The sequence below is a fragment of the Eurosta solidaginis genome, chromosome 2 (genome assembly GCF_040869045.1).
Source record: "Eurosta solidaginis isolate ZX-2024a chromosome 2, ASM4086904v1, whole genome shotgun sequence".
Classification (NCBI taxonomy): Eukaryota; Metazoa; Arthropoda; class Insecta; order Diptera; family Tephritidae; genus Eurosta; species Eurosta solidaginis.
Window position 1 is genome coordinate 250,905,781 of NC_090320.1, and position 17,831 is coordinate 250,923,611.

The 17,831-nt window shown below is 37.4% G+C and overlaps 1 protein-coding gene across 3 annotated transcripts in view; it reads left to right on the forward strand.

Annotated features, from left to right (window-relative positions):
- The first annotated feature begins 670 nt into the window (after positions 1-670).
- Positions 671-17,831, forward strand: part of LOC137240810 (serine-rich adhesin for platelets) — a 99,007-nt gene continuing 81,846 nt past the window's right edge. For 2 of the 3 annotated variants that reach the window (XM_067767591.1, XM_067767589.1), the window contains exons 1-3: positions 671-3,490; positions 4,834-5,629; positions 9,533-10,677. In XM_067767591.1, the coding sequence (XP_067623692.1) occupies positions 1,775-3,490; positions 4,834-5,629; positions 9,533-10,611 (3,591 nt within the window). In that variant the 5' untranslated portion in view covers positions 671-1,774 and the 3' untranslated portion in view covers positions 10,612-10,677. The remainder of the gene's footprint in view (positions 3,491-4,833; positions 5,630-9,532; positions 10,678-17,831) is intronic. The other variant, XM_067767590.1, reaches the window with a different exon arrangement.

Sequence of the window (17,831 nt, forward strand, 5' to 3'; positions counted from 1 at the left end):
TAAAATTTTTAAATGACATTGCCACTGAACCATCAAAATTCTAAAAAGATTTTGACAGCCAACGTGTTAATGTATAGCCGACCCAAAATTTCGCAAGCTCGAAAATTATTTTTTTCGGTTTGCCTAGTGGAACTTTTTTCCTTTGCCCAAATCCTATCGAAAAATCGATGGCGGCATATCAGTTAATAAATTGACCCAGTCTAATAAATATATTTATCCTCTGTGTCATCCATGGTTCAACTATATACAGGTTGGCTCATCTGTAAAGCAACAAAATATGTCTGTTCAAATTGTCAAAATCTGTGTATTGGTGTTGGTGCGAATGGTATGGAATGGAAACATAAAACTTAGCAGTTTTTGTATGTGTAAGTAAAATGTTGCAAATGTGTTGGTTCCATTTTGAGTTTGCCATCTCCTTTTGACAATCCCTTCGACCATGCAATGACATAAATAAAATCAGCTGATGAGATGAGCCAACCTGTACATAATTGAACCATGGTGTCATCACAACAAAGCCTATTGAAGTACAAAACAAATTTTTCATATACACAGAATTTTTTGTTCGTACTGTACTTTTAACAAAACAAGGAAGGAAAAATAACAAAAGTGTCATGAACGGGACAAATGTCACTGCAAAATGAAATGCCAAAAACAATCGGCGATTTTCTGACTGCGCTTTATCAGAATTTTTCAGCATTTTTCCAGCGCAATTTCTAATAAATCGCATTGCAATTTCAATAAAAAATAAAAATGAAACAATTGTAAAAATTTAAGTTAGCAATGTGTGCGTGTGCAGTGTTTTTTGAATGCATATTTTAAAATATGCAGTGTTAAAAGTATATTTTTAAAACCAAGAAGCGCGTGTTACCAACAAGAAGCAAAAGATAAAACAATTAAGGGCCACAGGCAAATGAAGAACGTTCTATCTGGGCCGCTCGATTGTTGCAATACTTTTCAGTTGTGAATAAAAAAATGATGATGGTGAAAAAATGTGTATATTAAATTTAGCAAATGTTAAGATCTAAACAAAAAGGTGCCTTTTATTGTTAAAGCGGAATACATAAAACAACAACTAACAAGCGCTTATCTTCTATTGACTGCCGGCAGTTAGCGCCATCGATTTTGCAACTCAGAGAGACTCCCAAACAAATTATTACAAAAAGCTTATACATATATACAATAAACATATGTGTACACAAAGTATAAATCAGAAAATTTCATATGTAAATATTAAACATTAACGTATGGCTTATATAGGTGTCAGTGCCAATGTATAGCGGTCAACCCTCAACACTTAAAGATACCAAAGGCCAAGGGAAGTCCATCAGAACTGCTACAACAACAACAGAAGCCCATCATAGTTTGCTTTTCAAGCAGTGCTAGTCATACGTTGCGAGTACTCAATTTCTATGCGTAACAAATCCAAAGAAAAGGTTTGAAGTACCTAAGCAACGCATATTCATATCTAGGCAGCGACCGGGTACGGGCATACCTGCTTAAATCGCTTTCCATATCAGATCTATTATCGACCAAATACTGTAACTCAGGCTGATCTTCTTTAAACTTGCATAGAGTCCACTTGTCAACACTATAAATGCGCTCTAGAGCCTAACTTGCCGGTAGAATACGCATCCAGCCAAAGATTGTCACTGCGTAAAACCTAAAAAAAAAGTTTTCCTATGCCATAAAAACAGCAACCGGTAACAAAAAAGTACTATACTTTTTGCGCACTTAAAAAAGGAAACAAAATTAAAAAATCTATTGTCTGCAGTTAATGTTTGCGACTATAAGTGGCTGCGTTAAAGCTGGAGTTAGTGGGGGCAGTGGCATGCTCCTGGTTGGTGAAGAGAAACGTCTTGACGCTATGAACGCCGTATGTGTGTATGTATCTACAGCTCAGCTAGTATTGCAATCCGCCGTTCAAACAGAGGGCATATCAAACAATTTGGGCGAGCAACGTATTTTGGATTTAACACGTTTATTTGGACAACTAAGGCAACTGCTCTCTTGCGCTGTGTGCGCACGTTTGCTTAACGATCCGTATGCACCGCTCAACAATGCACGTTGCCAACACAATGTATGTCGGTTATGTGTACGCGGACGCAAAGCGCTACGTCCTCTTTGTATTAGCTGTAAAGATTTGCAAGACTTTAAAACTTATGTAGAAAATAAAACAATGCGATGCTTGCTACTCTGCTACAAAAGTCTATGTGAACATTTGTTAGGTAGTAACTTTTACGCGCAGCTAAGTCGACAGAAAGCGCATCAAGCGCTAACATGTAGTGGTGAGAATGTTTTTGGTGTCGCACCAATGCCACACATGACCACATGTGGCGATATCATACAGGAAGGCGCACGATATGACGATATATTGAATGTATTTAGTCTTGACCTGCCACAAATTACGCCTGTAATAGGAAGAACCCAGCAAACGCAGCAACAACTTCAACCACTAGTCCCACTTAGCGCACCTGCTGCAGTGGGTGGCAGCATTGCCACCCAGACTTCCACACTTACACCATCGCTTTCCATTAGTGCTATTACGCCTTTGGCTCCACTAAGTGCGCCCGGCAAGCGGATTCATGCGCCAACAGCACCACGTTTGATTACTACACCGCCAGCGAAATCTCCCGCCTCAGCAGCCGTACATAATACAACAACTTTATTAAAAACACCGCCAGCGCCGCACGGTACCATAATCAAATTGGAACCAACAAATACTCATCTTACTGCTGCACATGGTGGTAATACGCACATTGTTATGACATCAAAAGTCGCTTCCCTACAACCGCAACAACAACAGACGCAATTCGTATATGTTAAGAATTTGAAAAGTGCTGTCAGTGAAACTTCGGCCTACCAGCAGCAGCAACAGCATACATCACAATTGAACTCTGTGCAATCCAGCGCACTTAACAATACAAACAACATCGGTTTACCTACATTATCATCAGCCCCTACCATAACTTATGTTGGAAACAACACACCGGGTATTGTAGTGCCAATTGTTTCTTCTTCCGGCACCACCGCAGCGCCCTTAACAATTGCTTCCGCCAAGCTTCAATCGCTGAAACGTCAATTGGCGCAAGCACAGGCACGTGGTGGTGCACCTATAAGTCTAGCTTCTGCTGTAAAAGCAGCTGGTTTAACGTATACTGAAACGAATACACCTCAAACGTCGTTTAAAATGTCGACTTCGGCACCAGCATTGGTAGGGACATCAAATTCGGTAACCATAACCGCTTCAACAAGTACACCAATTTTGGTGAACTCTTCTAATATAACATATGTTAGCGCTTCAGGCACAACATCCCACACGCCGACTAGCTCAACTGTTTCAATAACATCACAGCAACAACAAGTGCGTAATCCCCCATCAATTAAAACGGTTTCAAATGGTTCTGCAATGTATTCAGTCTTATATACGGGTGTGGGTAATAAGATTACAATAAAACGAAAGACAGATGGCGATGACGAAAGTGGACAGCGGGTGAGCTATGCTTTGAAATTAATTAACTGTAAAGTACGTTTGTAGAAAAAGTTTGCCTAATTTTACCCCTCACACACCTAGCATAACACAAAATTATTTATATGTAGTTAAATCTTAAGCCATTCCACTCTCGGTCCGCAGGCGCTGAGAGTGTCAAAATATTCCCGTCCTAGAAATGCCTCTCCGTGCTTTTTTTCCCGCGGCAATGTTGTTGTACTATCCGGAAAACTCCTTTCCGAAAGTCATTCGCCGGATATGATTACAGTGCCTGGCAGACTCTATTAAGATTGCAATACTTTAGCAACAATATTAAGAAAGTTACATAATTCACCAATGGCGGGATACTATGTAGAGTATGGGGCCCAGCGGGTTAGGGGTCTAGAATATACCCGCGGTAGGTATGCCTGTCGTAAGAGGCGACAAGAATACCAGATTCAAGGCGCTGTGCAGCGCAACCCTTCAGGTTGCCAGGGCAATATATAGCTTTTTCAAACCCAATTGTCAACCTCACCTATCCGTGGCGAATCCTGTTTCACTAACAGACAAGGTTCTGGCGACCCCAAGCTCCTCATGGAACTTGGGGGTGGTGAGGGAGGGATGGCCTTAAGGTTTAATGTGGCCATTTAATCGTTCCCGAGATTGTCGGGCTAGCAACTTAATGGTGCTGTGTTACCGGAGCGTACCGGATCTGTAGCCGGCAAAGACCATTACATCGATAACACTCCCCAAAGCCGGGGAGTAACCTCATCGCTACAACAACAACAACAACATGTAGAGTATGGGAATACGAGTCGGCCTAAACCTGCTCACCTCGAATGTATTCGCACATCAAACCATTGCTATCCACATCTTCGTAAATTATTTGTCCAACTTTGGGCATCGCTATCTGAACCAGTTATTATTTGGCATATATATTCGATAAGTGCATACTCTAGTTTCTCGTCTAGAAGTGGAAGTACAAGTATCATTTGGGCGTAGGTCGCCTCGGCCCTAGGTAAGCTCTTCTTGTACAGAACATTCGTATTTACAGTCCATGTTGATAAGATAGATCACCGACGTAGAGAAAGCTCATCACACGACACAAGGACCCCAAGATTTTGTTCTGTACTTCCATCTAGCTCAGTCGAACTGAAAGGGGCTATGCCGATTACCGCACACACTTTGTTACCAAAGTTGGGAAACGTCGCTCACGTTGTTCCGTTGGCCACCCTTGAATTTCCCAATATTTTGCTAGGAATAACGTATTTAGATCAGAAACCTTTTCTATGTTCAAATTATTTAAAAAGAATTGATCTGGCTTACAAAATATATTTTTTAATTTCATTTTATATTCGTCATTTCAGAAAAGCATTGCTACTTCGATTTCCGCATCATCATCAACACCCGCTCCCTTAACGCCTGCAGCAACAACTAACAACCCAGCGGTGATTACAAACCAACAACAACTACAACAACAAGTAAATGCTAATAAAATTAATGCCGCTAAACGTCGTGGATGCCGTTGTGGTAATGCCACACCCACCCCCGGCAAGTTAACGTGTTGTGGTCAACGTTGTCCTTGTTATGTGGACTCGAAATCTTGTATTGGTTGCAAATGTCGAGGTTGTCGTAATCCCCACCGTCCCGATGGTGGCAAAGTACGTCCAGTGATACCAGAGCTGGCTTGCTACGAAATTCAAATGGCCGATGAAAATCCAAGCCTAAGTCCTAGTGATTTGCAAGTGGCAAATACATTAACAACACGTACACATACAATATCCGCATCCACAACAACATCTCCGCTGCAATTGGCAGCACAACAACCGGGGACAATGTTAGTGTCCGAACAGCATGGTACGTCGGCTGGAACTTCGTTGTCATTATCGTCCTTGTCATCATCGTCGTCATCCACTTCATCGGTGACAGGTCTAAGCTCACAATTACATTTAGCTCCAAGCTCATCCTCCTCATCACCGTCTTCCAAGGGTGCCACATTGATACCCTTTATAAGCCTTCATCCCATTACGTCACAACAAGAGCAACAACAAACGCAAACAATTTCAACAATAAGTAGTAATCAGCAACAACAACAACAGCAACAAAGTAATATTTTACCATTAGAATCTGTGCTCATACAAAATGCTGAGGGTAAATATCAAGGTGAGCGTTTTACTCGTTAATGACATGATGAGTAAAATCAAGTTTGTTATTGTATTTTGGTGTGAAAGACAGTCGGGGATACTTACCGCTATACTATCGAGGAAACACTATGTATACATTCAGTGTATACTAGGTCTTTATTGACCGGTCAATAGAATTTCAAATATGAATAATGAAAAAATATTAAAAAATTAGGGCAAGTTCCAGGGTGTCCAGGATATGGAGTATTATCTCATTTAAAATTTATTTCCGCTCAGTCGGTTTCAAAGAAGGCTGTTCCTATCCGTTCGTAAACTTCAGTAAAAAATTCCGATTTTTTGTATTGTTTTTTTTTACTTCTTTTTTTGCTGCTTTTTGTAATGAAACTTCATTCTGTACGATAAAAATTAAATACTCCAGATTTTATCTGAGAATCAGGCTTAAAAAGATCGCTATGTGGAAATGGGTTTCTTAAAAAAAGTGTTGTTTACATATTAAATAAATAAATTGGTAATAATACTTCATCATATGGCCTTTATTAAGTTTAAGCTGAGCAGAGCTCACAGAGTATATTAATTTTGTTCGCATAATGGTACCATGCAACGGCATAAACTAAACGAGATATGGGCGAAAAAAGAAATTTATTTAGCCATGTCCGTCCGACCATAAACACGATAAATTGAGTAAATTTTGAGGTATCTTAATGACATTTGGTATGTACGTTCCAGATCACTATTTAAAATGAACGAAATCGGACTATAACCACGCCCACTTTTTTTGATATCGAAAATTTCGAAAAACCGAAAAACTGCGATAATTCATTACCAAGGACGGATAAAGCGATGAAACTTGGTAGGTGGGTGGACTTTATGGTTCAGAGAACATATTAGAGATTACAACAAAAAAATACGGAATCCAAACATTATACCCGAGTCTAACTTCGCGAATCACATGGTCGAGAATGAATGCTCCCCAGCAAACATCAATAAAACAGTTAGGGTTCTTCACATACAGGAAAAGGGCCGACGTCTCAACGTACTCGAAAACATGGAAATCTACAAACAGAAAACATTCGACGGTAGAATAATAAACGAACAGATAAACACAATTTCTGACACAATATTCGAGCCTTTAAAACTTGTTTACAGGAAACAACTTAATCACACAGGTACAACAGACAAACACACAACAACAAATAAACACAAAACAATTAACACACCAAAACAAAAAACCGACAAAGAAGGTCAAACGACTAAAATCACAGATTTCTACCTACCCCAGTCAGCCACACAAATCGATTGGTAAACCACCCTCGGTTCTGAATGAACACACAGCACATACACATAACTAAATATACACAAGCATCAATTTGACAATACCTGCTCATATACCTACGAACTATAAATACAGGACAAACGACAACAACAGATCAGAACGAAAATCGACACTGACGATGGCACAACGCCGAAACCGGTTTGTCTCAAAACCAAATTTGACAAGGGATGACGGAAAATCGTTCCAATATACATCATTTATCCACCCTGTCGGTAAATCAGCCAAACAAGATAAGATAGTTCACGTAGTTATCTGAACTTACTTTATCTTGGTAAAAAAATGGGCGAAATCCGACTATGACCACGCCCACTTTTCGATATCGAAAAATGAAAAAAATGCCATAATTACATACCAAATACGAAAAAGGGATGAAACATGGTGATTGGATTGGTTTTTTGACGCAAAATATAACTTTAGAAAAAACTTTGTAAAATGGGTGTGACATCTACCATATTAAGTAAAAGAAAATGAAAAAGTTCTGCAGGGCAAAATCCAAAGCCCTTGGAATCATGACGAATACTGCTCGTGGTATTAGATATATAAATAAATTAGCGATACCCGACAGATGATGTTCTGGGTCACCCTGGTCCGATATCACTCCCTTTTAAAACCCTCATTAATGCCTTTAATTTGATACCCATATCGTACAAACACATTGTAGAGTCACTCCTGGTTCACCTTTATGGCGAAATCTCTAAAGGGCGTCCACCTATGGAACTATGGTACACACCCTTTTAAAATACTCCTCTTTATTACTTTCTATTTCCTACATGGTGATTTTCTCTTATTTTGTCTCCAAAGCTATCTCTCAGCTGAGTATGTAATGTTCGGTTACACCCGAACTTAGCCTTCCTTACTTGTTGGTTTTGCATTCCACGCCGCTTTTTTAGGTCTGTCCAAAAGTTGTCTATGGAATTAAAGTCAGGAGATTGATGACTTCAATTCTATTGTCACTAAACCACAAATTTGCCAATTTGCTTGTTTCCTTCCGGTCGTTATCTTGCTGTATATTGGCCCCACACGTACTCATCTGTACAATAAAAATATGAGATCAAGGATACAAAAAAATGGTTGAAATTTTCTCGTTTAAATTTTATTGAGCCCATTAAATATCATAACTGTGCTAGGTACTTTTTTAACTTCGCGGGAGTGATAACAGATTGAATTAAAACAAATTAAAGAGTAAAACGAAAATTTCCCTTTTGGGGTTTTTTTATTTTCCCGTATGGGACTTTTTTACTTTCCAAGCAGTTGTAATATCGTAGCTTGTTTTTATGTAAATACCAGCAAGATATTCTGTAAAGTGAAATTTCCCTTTATGAGACTTAATTTTAAGCAATTTTATTCTCTTAGCTAAACTATTATATTTTTATGCATATATGAGCAAGATTTTGTGTAAAGGAAAATTTCCCTTTTTGGGATTTTTTTATTTTCCAAGCAATTTTAATCTCTTAGCCTAACTTTCATATTTGTATGTATGTATATGTGGACGAGATTTTATCTAAAGTAAAAATTCCCCTTTGTGAATAATTTTTCTATTTATTTGAGCAGTTAAATAATTTTAAATACATATTTTAGGCTTCGTTTTCACATATTAAGTGTATTCGATATTTGGTTGTTTCGCGTATACTAAATTATCAAGGATTCCACTTTAGTGATAAATATAATGGGTTAAAGTGTTTTACGAATAACTTCTCGTTTAACTTCTGTAAATGTAATCAAAAACAAGTAAGGGTGTCTAAGTTCGGGTGTAACCGAACATTATATACTCAGCGTGAGCTTCAATTGTACATTTCATTTCAGATAAATTACTTTTCTACATAACACGTGGCACCGCCACAGTAAAACTTGATAAGTGAAATGTCATTGATTCAAAACTATTTTTTGCAAAGATATAGCTTATTTTATTCGTCTACGACCCTTTTAAAAAGCTTTTATATAAAAGTGGGCGTGGTCCTTAACCGATTTGGCTAATTTTTCTTCAAAGCATTCCTTATAATAAATGCAACCTCTGCCGAATTTTGTTACGATAGGTTTAACTATTTTTGATTAATAATATTTGTAAAATTGATTTTATCACAAGTGGTCGGTGCCAAGGCCATTTTAAACAATTTTTTCAAATTTTTATCAAGAGTCTCAATATCAGTCCACACGTCAAATTTCAACATTCTATGTGTATTATTTACTAAATAATCAGGTTTTTTGTGTTTTCCAAAATGTTTTATATATAAAAAGTGGGCGTGGTTATCACCCGATTCCGCTCATTTTCAATACCAATCTATTTTGGATCCATATAAGCTCGTGTACCAAATTTGGTGAAGATATCTCAATATTTACTCAAGTTATCGTGTTAAGGGACAGACGGACGGACGGACTTGGCTCAATCAATTTTTTTTCGATACTGGTGATTTTGATATATGGAAGTCTATATCTATCTCGATTCTTTTATACCTGTACAACCAACCGTTATACAATCAAAGTTAATATACTCTGTGTGCAAAGCACGCTGAGTATAAATAGATATACTCAGCTTGTAAAAGTTAAAAACAAATTTTTCAACTACTTTTTTCCTTTTCTTTTTGTTCCTAGTTGTCAACGTTTTAACTACAACAACACCACATCACCATCAACAACATAATAGCAGCAGCAGCAGCATAAAACGCATACACAGTATTCCCCATCTACAGATTTCAACGTCAGCCAGCAACAACAATAATAACAGCAGCAGCAGCAACAACAGCAACGCCAATCACACTAGCTTAGTGGGCAATTTGACAACGGTGAATATAATAACCGGTACAACGGCGAGCAATGCTGCCTCGTCGTCTACAATTGTAACGAGTAAAGGTGCTGGACAAAACATATTGTTGACTCAACAACAGCATGTAAACCGTTTACAGCAACAATTACAACAAAAATCGTATCAGCAACACCAAATACAGCGTTTAATCTCCTCCGACATCATAACGACATCAGCAAAGGCCAATACAGCAACAACAGTTGTAAGCAACTCTTCGATACAAATGCAACTGCACCAGCAACACCAAAACCAAAACCAACACCGGCAACACCACCAACAGCAGCAAGAACAACAACATCACCAACAACAACTCCATCATCATACACAGAATACGCAATTGAAATCAAATCAATTTATTACAATGCGTTCTGCAACAATGCAAAACAACAGCAACAGCAACAACAACAATACAAGTTCGCACCAAACACAAACCTTTACACCAACATTATTTACATCAAATGCCTCAAACGCCACTACCATTACACTCTCACCCATAATAATGTCATCATCTTCACCTAATGCATTTAAAGCCGAATTATTTTCTGATTCTTCTGATTCGGATTTTATGAATTTAGCCACATCTGCAAGCGCATTAACATCAGCGTCTTCGGCGAATAACACTAATAATAACAACACCAGTATACACGCCAATATGTTATCAACAATTTATAGTCATAGTGGTCTAGTGAGTACGTCTAATACACCCGCACGCATTACATCGGTACCATCGTTAAGTAGCGGTAGTACAGGTAGCGCAAGCGGTAGTACTAGTCGCATGAGTTTGGGTGGAATGAGCATGAGTTTGACAAGCGCTGGTTCACATCTAACACCCGCCTTGGTAGAGGTAATCGAAGCGAGTGATTTGTAATCGTTTGTAGACACGAATGAAGAAGACGAGGTGCTAGGCAGCCAATGGATGTCTATAATTTAATATGTAAGTAAGAGAAAAAAATTTTTCTATTAAAAATTGTGGTAATAGTTAAAGCAGCGCAACTTGTCTTTAGATATCTTTAAATATTAAATGACGATTTTGTTTGATGGTGAACCTTTTGTAATGTAGCGAGAGCTTTTGTAGCTTAAAATACGTTAGCAGCGAGACACTTCGCCACGCAAATTTGAATCGTGAAGTATAACGAAAATATTTCTTAACATTTTTTCGGGTGCCTTAGATGCATACTCTTACAAGATTTAACTAAAGGCAATGTCAAGGCACAATTTCAAAGACTCTGAATGCTATAATGTTAAAATCTTCGCTGAGTACTTTTCGATACACAAGTTTGCGATTGTAAAAAAGTTTATATTTAATACAAAAATTCAAAAGCTGATTAGCTAAAATCTGCTGAACATTGAAAACTCTCAAGTATTAACTTCAAAACGTTCTCCAACAAGTGTCAAAGATTTTCAGCAATTTTTCAGAATTTCAGCAAAGATACCTACATTTTAAACAGATGCTTTATTTTAGTTGATATGCAAGTAGAGACTTGAATGTACAGTGAAGTTTGTCATTTAGATGCGGCCAACGCAATCCTAGGCATTCCAGTAACAAAAACACTGTACAATATAATTTGCGTATTTGACCTCAAGCTTTTAAAATGCTTCCGAGTGCTTTAAACAACGCTATATTTTAATTGTCTTTATGCTGTATCCCCGAAATGTTGCAGTATTGGCTCACCGTCTCCAGATCAGATTAATTGCAAATTTAAATTTTATATTTTCTCATTATTAAATTATCCTTTCTCATTATCAATTCATATTTCTCATTAACAATTAATGTATTCTCAATATGAAGTAACATTTCTCACTATCAATTTATATTCAGACCAATTCTAAATATTATCGCGGAATTTTGTTCTCGCAGATTTTTTTATTCCCGCGGAAAAATTCCTCCAATTCTGTTCTCCTAGGGAGAACAATAATTGGGGAATAGGAATTTCGAATTTTCGAAGTCAGCTGTTTTGTCAATTGAAATTTCGTTGCACATTTCTTATTTTGTTTAAAAAATTGAAAAGTTTATTTATTGTTGCAAATTTGTTGGAAATTAAGAAATAAAATATAAACATTGCACAGTATTTATTGCATTTCATGTGGTATTCACTGAAATGAGTAATGAATTGGTGCCACAGCAACATCGACAGCGGAACATAAGCAGAAGACGGCCGCATAACACAAATCTGCCGGAGTTGCCTGCTTTCATTCAGCAAAGCAATTTTCTGGCGGCCAAGTTGAGTTGAATTCGTCCTTCATCATATGCCAAAATCTATTTAAGCCTTATTAAAAAATCCTTGCGCAATTTCTGGATGGCTGCATCAAATTTGTATACCAAGAGCTCTACCGTTGCTTATGATATACTTTTCAACTTAAAATAAAGAATATTGTGGTTGTAGTTGTTGTTGTATTAGAAGTGAGAATATTGTGGTAGAATATAAATACATCTTTTAGCACAAATTTGTACAAATAAGTGTTCTTTCTTAAAATAACCAATTTCCTTTAACTATTTTGATGCATTCCCTTTAATTTAACAAGTGAAAAAACTCCTATGAAATGGCAGAGAAATCTCCCTCTCCCTCACATTCATAATACCTACTTTTCTCCCAAAACCGGTTTCCGCTTTTTCGAACATTGTTCAGAATAGGAGGAAAGGGAGAAGTGAAAAAACTCACAAGGAATTTTTATTTAGAATACGAGGAATGGGAGAAGGGAGAAAACTCGCACGGAATTTTCGTTTAGAATTGGGCTGATTTTCTCACTATCAATTTACGCCTCTCATTATCATATTTTATTTTCTCGTTATAAAGTTGGATTTTCCATTATCGATTTGCGTTTTCTCAATATAAACTTATATTTCTCAATACAAAGTTATATATTCTCATTATAAACTGGAAAAGGTGTAGCTGAAAGCTGTAAAATTCTGGGAATGTGTTAAAATAGTGCTGATTATATTGAAACATACATATCTATGTACGTTAAAAGGGTTTTTACTAGGGCTGTGAACTGCATCCGGATAAACCGGATATTCGAATAACCGGATAGCTAAGCAAAAAACCCGGCTATCCGGATATCATAAATGGGAAATCCGGATATCCGCTGTTCGGCTATCCGGATACGTAAACGGAAAATCCGGATATCCGTTTGTCCGGATACTGGAATATATAAGTTGAATATCTGCATATCAGAATTGAACGAAGCAAACATCGAAAAATTATTTACAAAATACAAACCTGTGGTTTTATTCAACGTAGTTTTATTGACCTCGAGCCAGCTAAAGTTCAACATATTTACAAAATATATTTGTAAATTATTAAATTAACGTCAAAAATTAAAAAGCTACAATTTTACAAACAAGTGAAAATAAGAACAGGGCCATTTGTTTATATTGTGAAAAAACGCTGTTAATTGATTTAAATGCCCCACGAATTTATTGTTATTAATATTAAATAAACACATTTGGTACATCAATTTGGTGCCTTCACTGGATATCGAAAAATACGGTTATTAACCGGATCTTCATAAATTTGGATATCCGGATAGTTTCACAAACGAATATTAACCGAATATCCATGCCGCCCGGATTTTATCCGTGTCAACGTATATACATATATGCGGATAGTCCCAGCCCTAGTTTTTACGTATTCAGCATACTTATTGCTATAATATTTAAATTAAAGAATATTTGAACGTTGAGCTAAATTTGTCACTATCGGCTGAATTAGGCAATATGCAGCTTATTAGTTGTTAACACTATAAGTGGTTAATACTTAAAAGTAAAAAAAGCCAAAAATCCCCCGTATTGTGAGTGTCGATTGCAGTAGATAGTCGAGCGCTGAGCAATAATCGATTATCTTTATATTGGATAAAAATTATGTTTTATACATACATCCAGATGTTAAAAAAAGTATCAAAATCTGTTTCGTATAAATAATTGTTTATTATTGTCCAAAGGCTTGGCAATTAACTTGCAGAGTAACAAAATTAAACGCAAAAGATGGAATCGATAAATAATCGATTCTATTCCGATCGACATTCGCAATAGTGGGGAATATTATTAGCTTTATTTAGTTTTAAGTATTAACCACTTAGGCCCGGTTTTTCAGAACAAGTTCAAATCAGTTTGTCAGTTAAACTACGCTTAAACTTATTCTGCAGTTTTTCAGTCTACTTTAACTGAAGTTTAAGCTAAGCTTAAGCGGCCGATCTGCCAGGTTTAAACTCTAGTTAACCTATCAGTTATTTGCGTTTGTACGAAATGGCGTCGAATATACCTAACAAGCATTTGGGCTTGAGTACCATTAGAGCTCATGTTGATAACTAGGCATACTTCTAAAATCTCCAAAGCTGTTTCGAAACAGTGGCTCAACTCGAGAATCATAGCGTACTCAGCAAAAGAGGGAACTTCTTATAAAGCAAAATATGATATTACTTAAGTTGAAAAAATGTAATTAACAACTTGCGGTTCTCTAACTGGACTCAAATGTATGATTCAATGATGTTGATGTAGGATCTTCGGTGTGGCAGGCCGAGCACGCTACCATCAAACCACGGCGGCCGCCTATATAATTTATTCTTGATTAATTACGCTTAATTCCTCACAATAAACAGATGTTGGTTTTGGTGGTACCACCTTGGATATTTTTTTCAACTCCACCTCAACTCGATATATAATGTAAGATATCAACTGGAAAAATGGGTTGAATATTCATTTGAGAACTGTACATTTCTCAAAATAAATAATAGGATAATAATTGGAAAATATTAATGACGTTGGAGTTCAACTGGAAAACTTTTAGTTTTAGAAAATGTCTCAAAGGATGGATAGTGACTGGAGAATGAAGTTGGATATCAACTCGAGAACTATCTGGTTTAAGAATAATTAAATAATGATGGTGGATATCACTTCCAGAACTAGATATATATTTCGCCGGAGAATTTTTTTCCGTGTTTGTTGGGTAAACAAAATCCAGCTGTTGCCGTATCTACAAATTATCTAGATAATAAAAAAAGCATACCCAAAAGGCGGCCTTAAACTGTGACTGAAAAAGTGCTCAGTAGTTTAACTGGAGTTTAAATTTGACTAGAGTTTAAGCAAGCTTAGTTTAAGCTTAGCTTAACGAACCACTGATAAACCGGGCCTTATAGCGATAACAATTTATAAGCTGCATATTTTGAATTTGCGTTAAATTAAACAAAAGTGCAGTTTGCATTAAATGTATATTTACATAGATGTTACTGAATAAATGGGGATGTTATCTGCCTAGCGCTGAATAGGTTAAAAGTTGCGCTGAATAAAGTAAAATCGCGCTGAATGAAACAAAATATAACTGCATTTAAAATACTTAATGTGAAAACTTAATGTGACAAAAGAAGACAGCTAGACTGCTATATAATACATAATAGAAAGGTGTAGCCGCAATAAGCAATGCAAATACTTATTCACAATACAAGATAACAAATAAATCCATTTAGGTCCATTCAAGTACTTTTTCTAGTAGTGAGTTATCTAAAAGCTCTCCACATAGCGTTTTTGGATCTTTCACACACTTCTTTGTTGTGGATTTTATTCTTTAAAGAATAACACGCATCTCACCATCAGGCGGCCGCGGCAAGGTCGTTGGTCAGGCTTCGTTATATGGGCTATGGGCTTTCTGACTTCGGACACTCTAGCCTTCTTACCAGTTTCGACTTTATCCCGGACAGAACGGACTATTGTATGCCGATAACTGCTCCCTATCCAACCTTCCACCGAGAGAGGAGTGGGGAAGGGGAATTATCTGGGGCATGGGACCGGTTAACTTGTTCACGGATGGGTCGAAGCTGAATGGATAGGTGGGGGTCTTTTGTCAAGAGCTAAATATAAGCCGCAAGTTTAAGTTGGCTGATCACTGCAGTGTATTCCAAGCGGAAGTTGCTGCGATTAAGGATGCGGTGGATGAAATGCTATCCAGTGCTACTGCTGTTAAGGAATTTAACATCTATAGCCGCTTGGCTATCAAGGCCTTGAGCTCAATTACAGTGCGATCGAGGGTGGTCTGGGAGTGGCTGACCTCACTTGCGATTGCCCGCATCGGTACAACTGAACCGGATGAAGATGACTGTAGGGATTTCGGGATTCCGCTGGCCACCTGTGGATTATTCCTCCATAGCTGGGCCTCGAGTCAGGTCAGCAAACGTTGGGCGGACACCACGTCTTGCAGGGTAGCAAGATCTTTCTGGCCGAAAGTGGATGGCAGGAGGTCTGCTGAAATAGTTGGGTTCAATAAGGCTCACCTATCAATGGTCATTGGGGTTTTGACAGGACACTGTCCCATGGGTATCCATGCGGTACGTCTCAATATATTGGAAACTCCATCCTTCTGCAGCTGTATGGAGGATGATGAGGTGAAATCACCAAATCACTTTATGCTTGATTGCCCAGCTTTTGCCAGAACTAGGCGAAAGTACTTCGGTCACGACTCACTTGGATCTCCCGAGGATTTATCCAAAGTTGAGATCGGTATCATTCGAAGCTTTATCGTTGCTACCCAACGATTCTCTAAGTAGCTAGATCTAAGTCACCGTCATTTTTGGTGTATGTGGTATCACAACGGACCTTCGTGTTGTCCAAGTGAGCTATCCTTATCAGGGCAGCTACCACCTAACCTAAGTAAATAATATATACTTTTTTTTTAAATTAGAGAATCAGATGTTTATAATCCTTCAGTGGAACATTTAATTTTCGCCAGTCGTTTTTTTTTTAGCCTCAACTAGAATTAACAGTTGTGACACATTTTGTGGTGAGCTTTTTTAGGTACTACGACCTCGCTGATTTAGGGATATATTCTATTTAACGATTATTTTAATTCCATTGAATTCTTATACACCACACCACAAATTCTCTTGAGCATCCATTCAGACTTTGTCATATATGTGACTTTCACATCGCTTGTCAGCTGTGTTAATTATGTAGCTGAGAAACGTGGTGAATTTCTACAGCGAAACGTGGTGAATTTCTTAAACACCCGTTAGGCTGAATATGAAGCTCTGTCCTGTGCTTCCATGTGAAATTTTGTATTTAAGTAGTTTATAAAACCGAAAATTTTAACCTTTAAAGTAAAGTAGTAAAGTTTCTGAGATTTTGACAAGGTAGGTTGTGAAATTTTTCTCTACTGCCTATACTAACTTCGACTGGTTCCATTCCTATAAGTGTCCAGCGTGGAGATTTAAATATATATTGAAAAATGAATTGTATTAAGCCAAAGGATAATGTTTTCTCAATTACTAAATATTGGTTAAAAAACCTGTAAACAACCAGCTGTTGCCGTCATGTGATTAGTTATAACTAAGAATATATTAATGAAGTGCGCTTATTTTTTAGATTGTTCTTTGGAAGTAGTAATTTAAAAATTTTTCAATAATTGAATTTGTTTAAATGGAGTTGGGGGTGCAAATAAGTCTTGTGTCAATTAGTATCTAGCAATTTAATATGGTGGGAGTTGTCTCCAATAACAGTCGGCAAGATTACTAACGATTACTGATGTTAGTTTGATTAGGTTGAACTTTTCAGTCCGTTAGACCCCGCATCGACTGAAAGAGTCCATAGTGTTACCAGTGGTTTACTATACCGGCAAAACCCCAACATAAACCAAGACCTATATTATAAAATAACTCTGTTATCTTGCAAATATTAGAAGCTTTCTAGGACCTATGCTACTTGCTGCTTCTAAAACTAATAGCCGTGCTACTCCTAATGGCTGGAGTCTTAGCCTGGTGAGCGCGTAGCATTAGCAAAAAACGTGCTCCGTCGTTTCTTCTTCCAACTCGCACTTCCTATATCTGCTTTCATAGACAAGACCCAATTTAAAAGCATGTGAGATTCTAGTACACTTAGATTTTGTGCATTGAGAGATTATTGCCTTAATTGAAAACACTACAGTGATCTGGCAGCTTGTAGGATTTGTTTATATGTATACCGCAGTATACCTCAGTCTCTACTACTTCCATTACTTTCGAGTCATCGGTGTACACGTGTATTGGCTGGTCCAACCTTTCACCTCTGTCGAAGCGCAGCTAGGGATCCAGATAGTCTATTTGTCCAATATTTGATGACGCTAAACT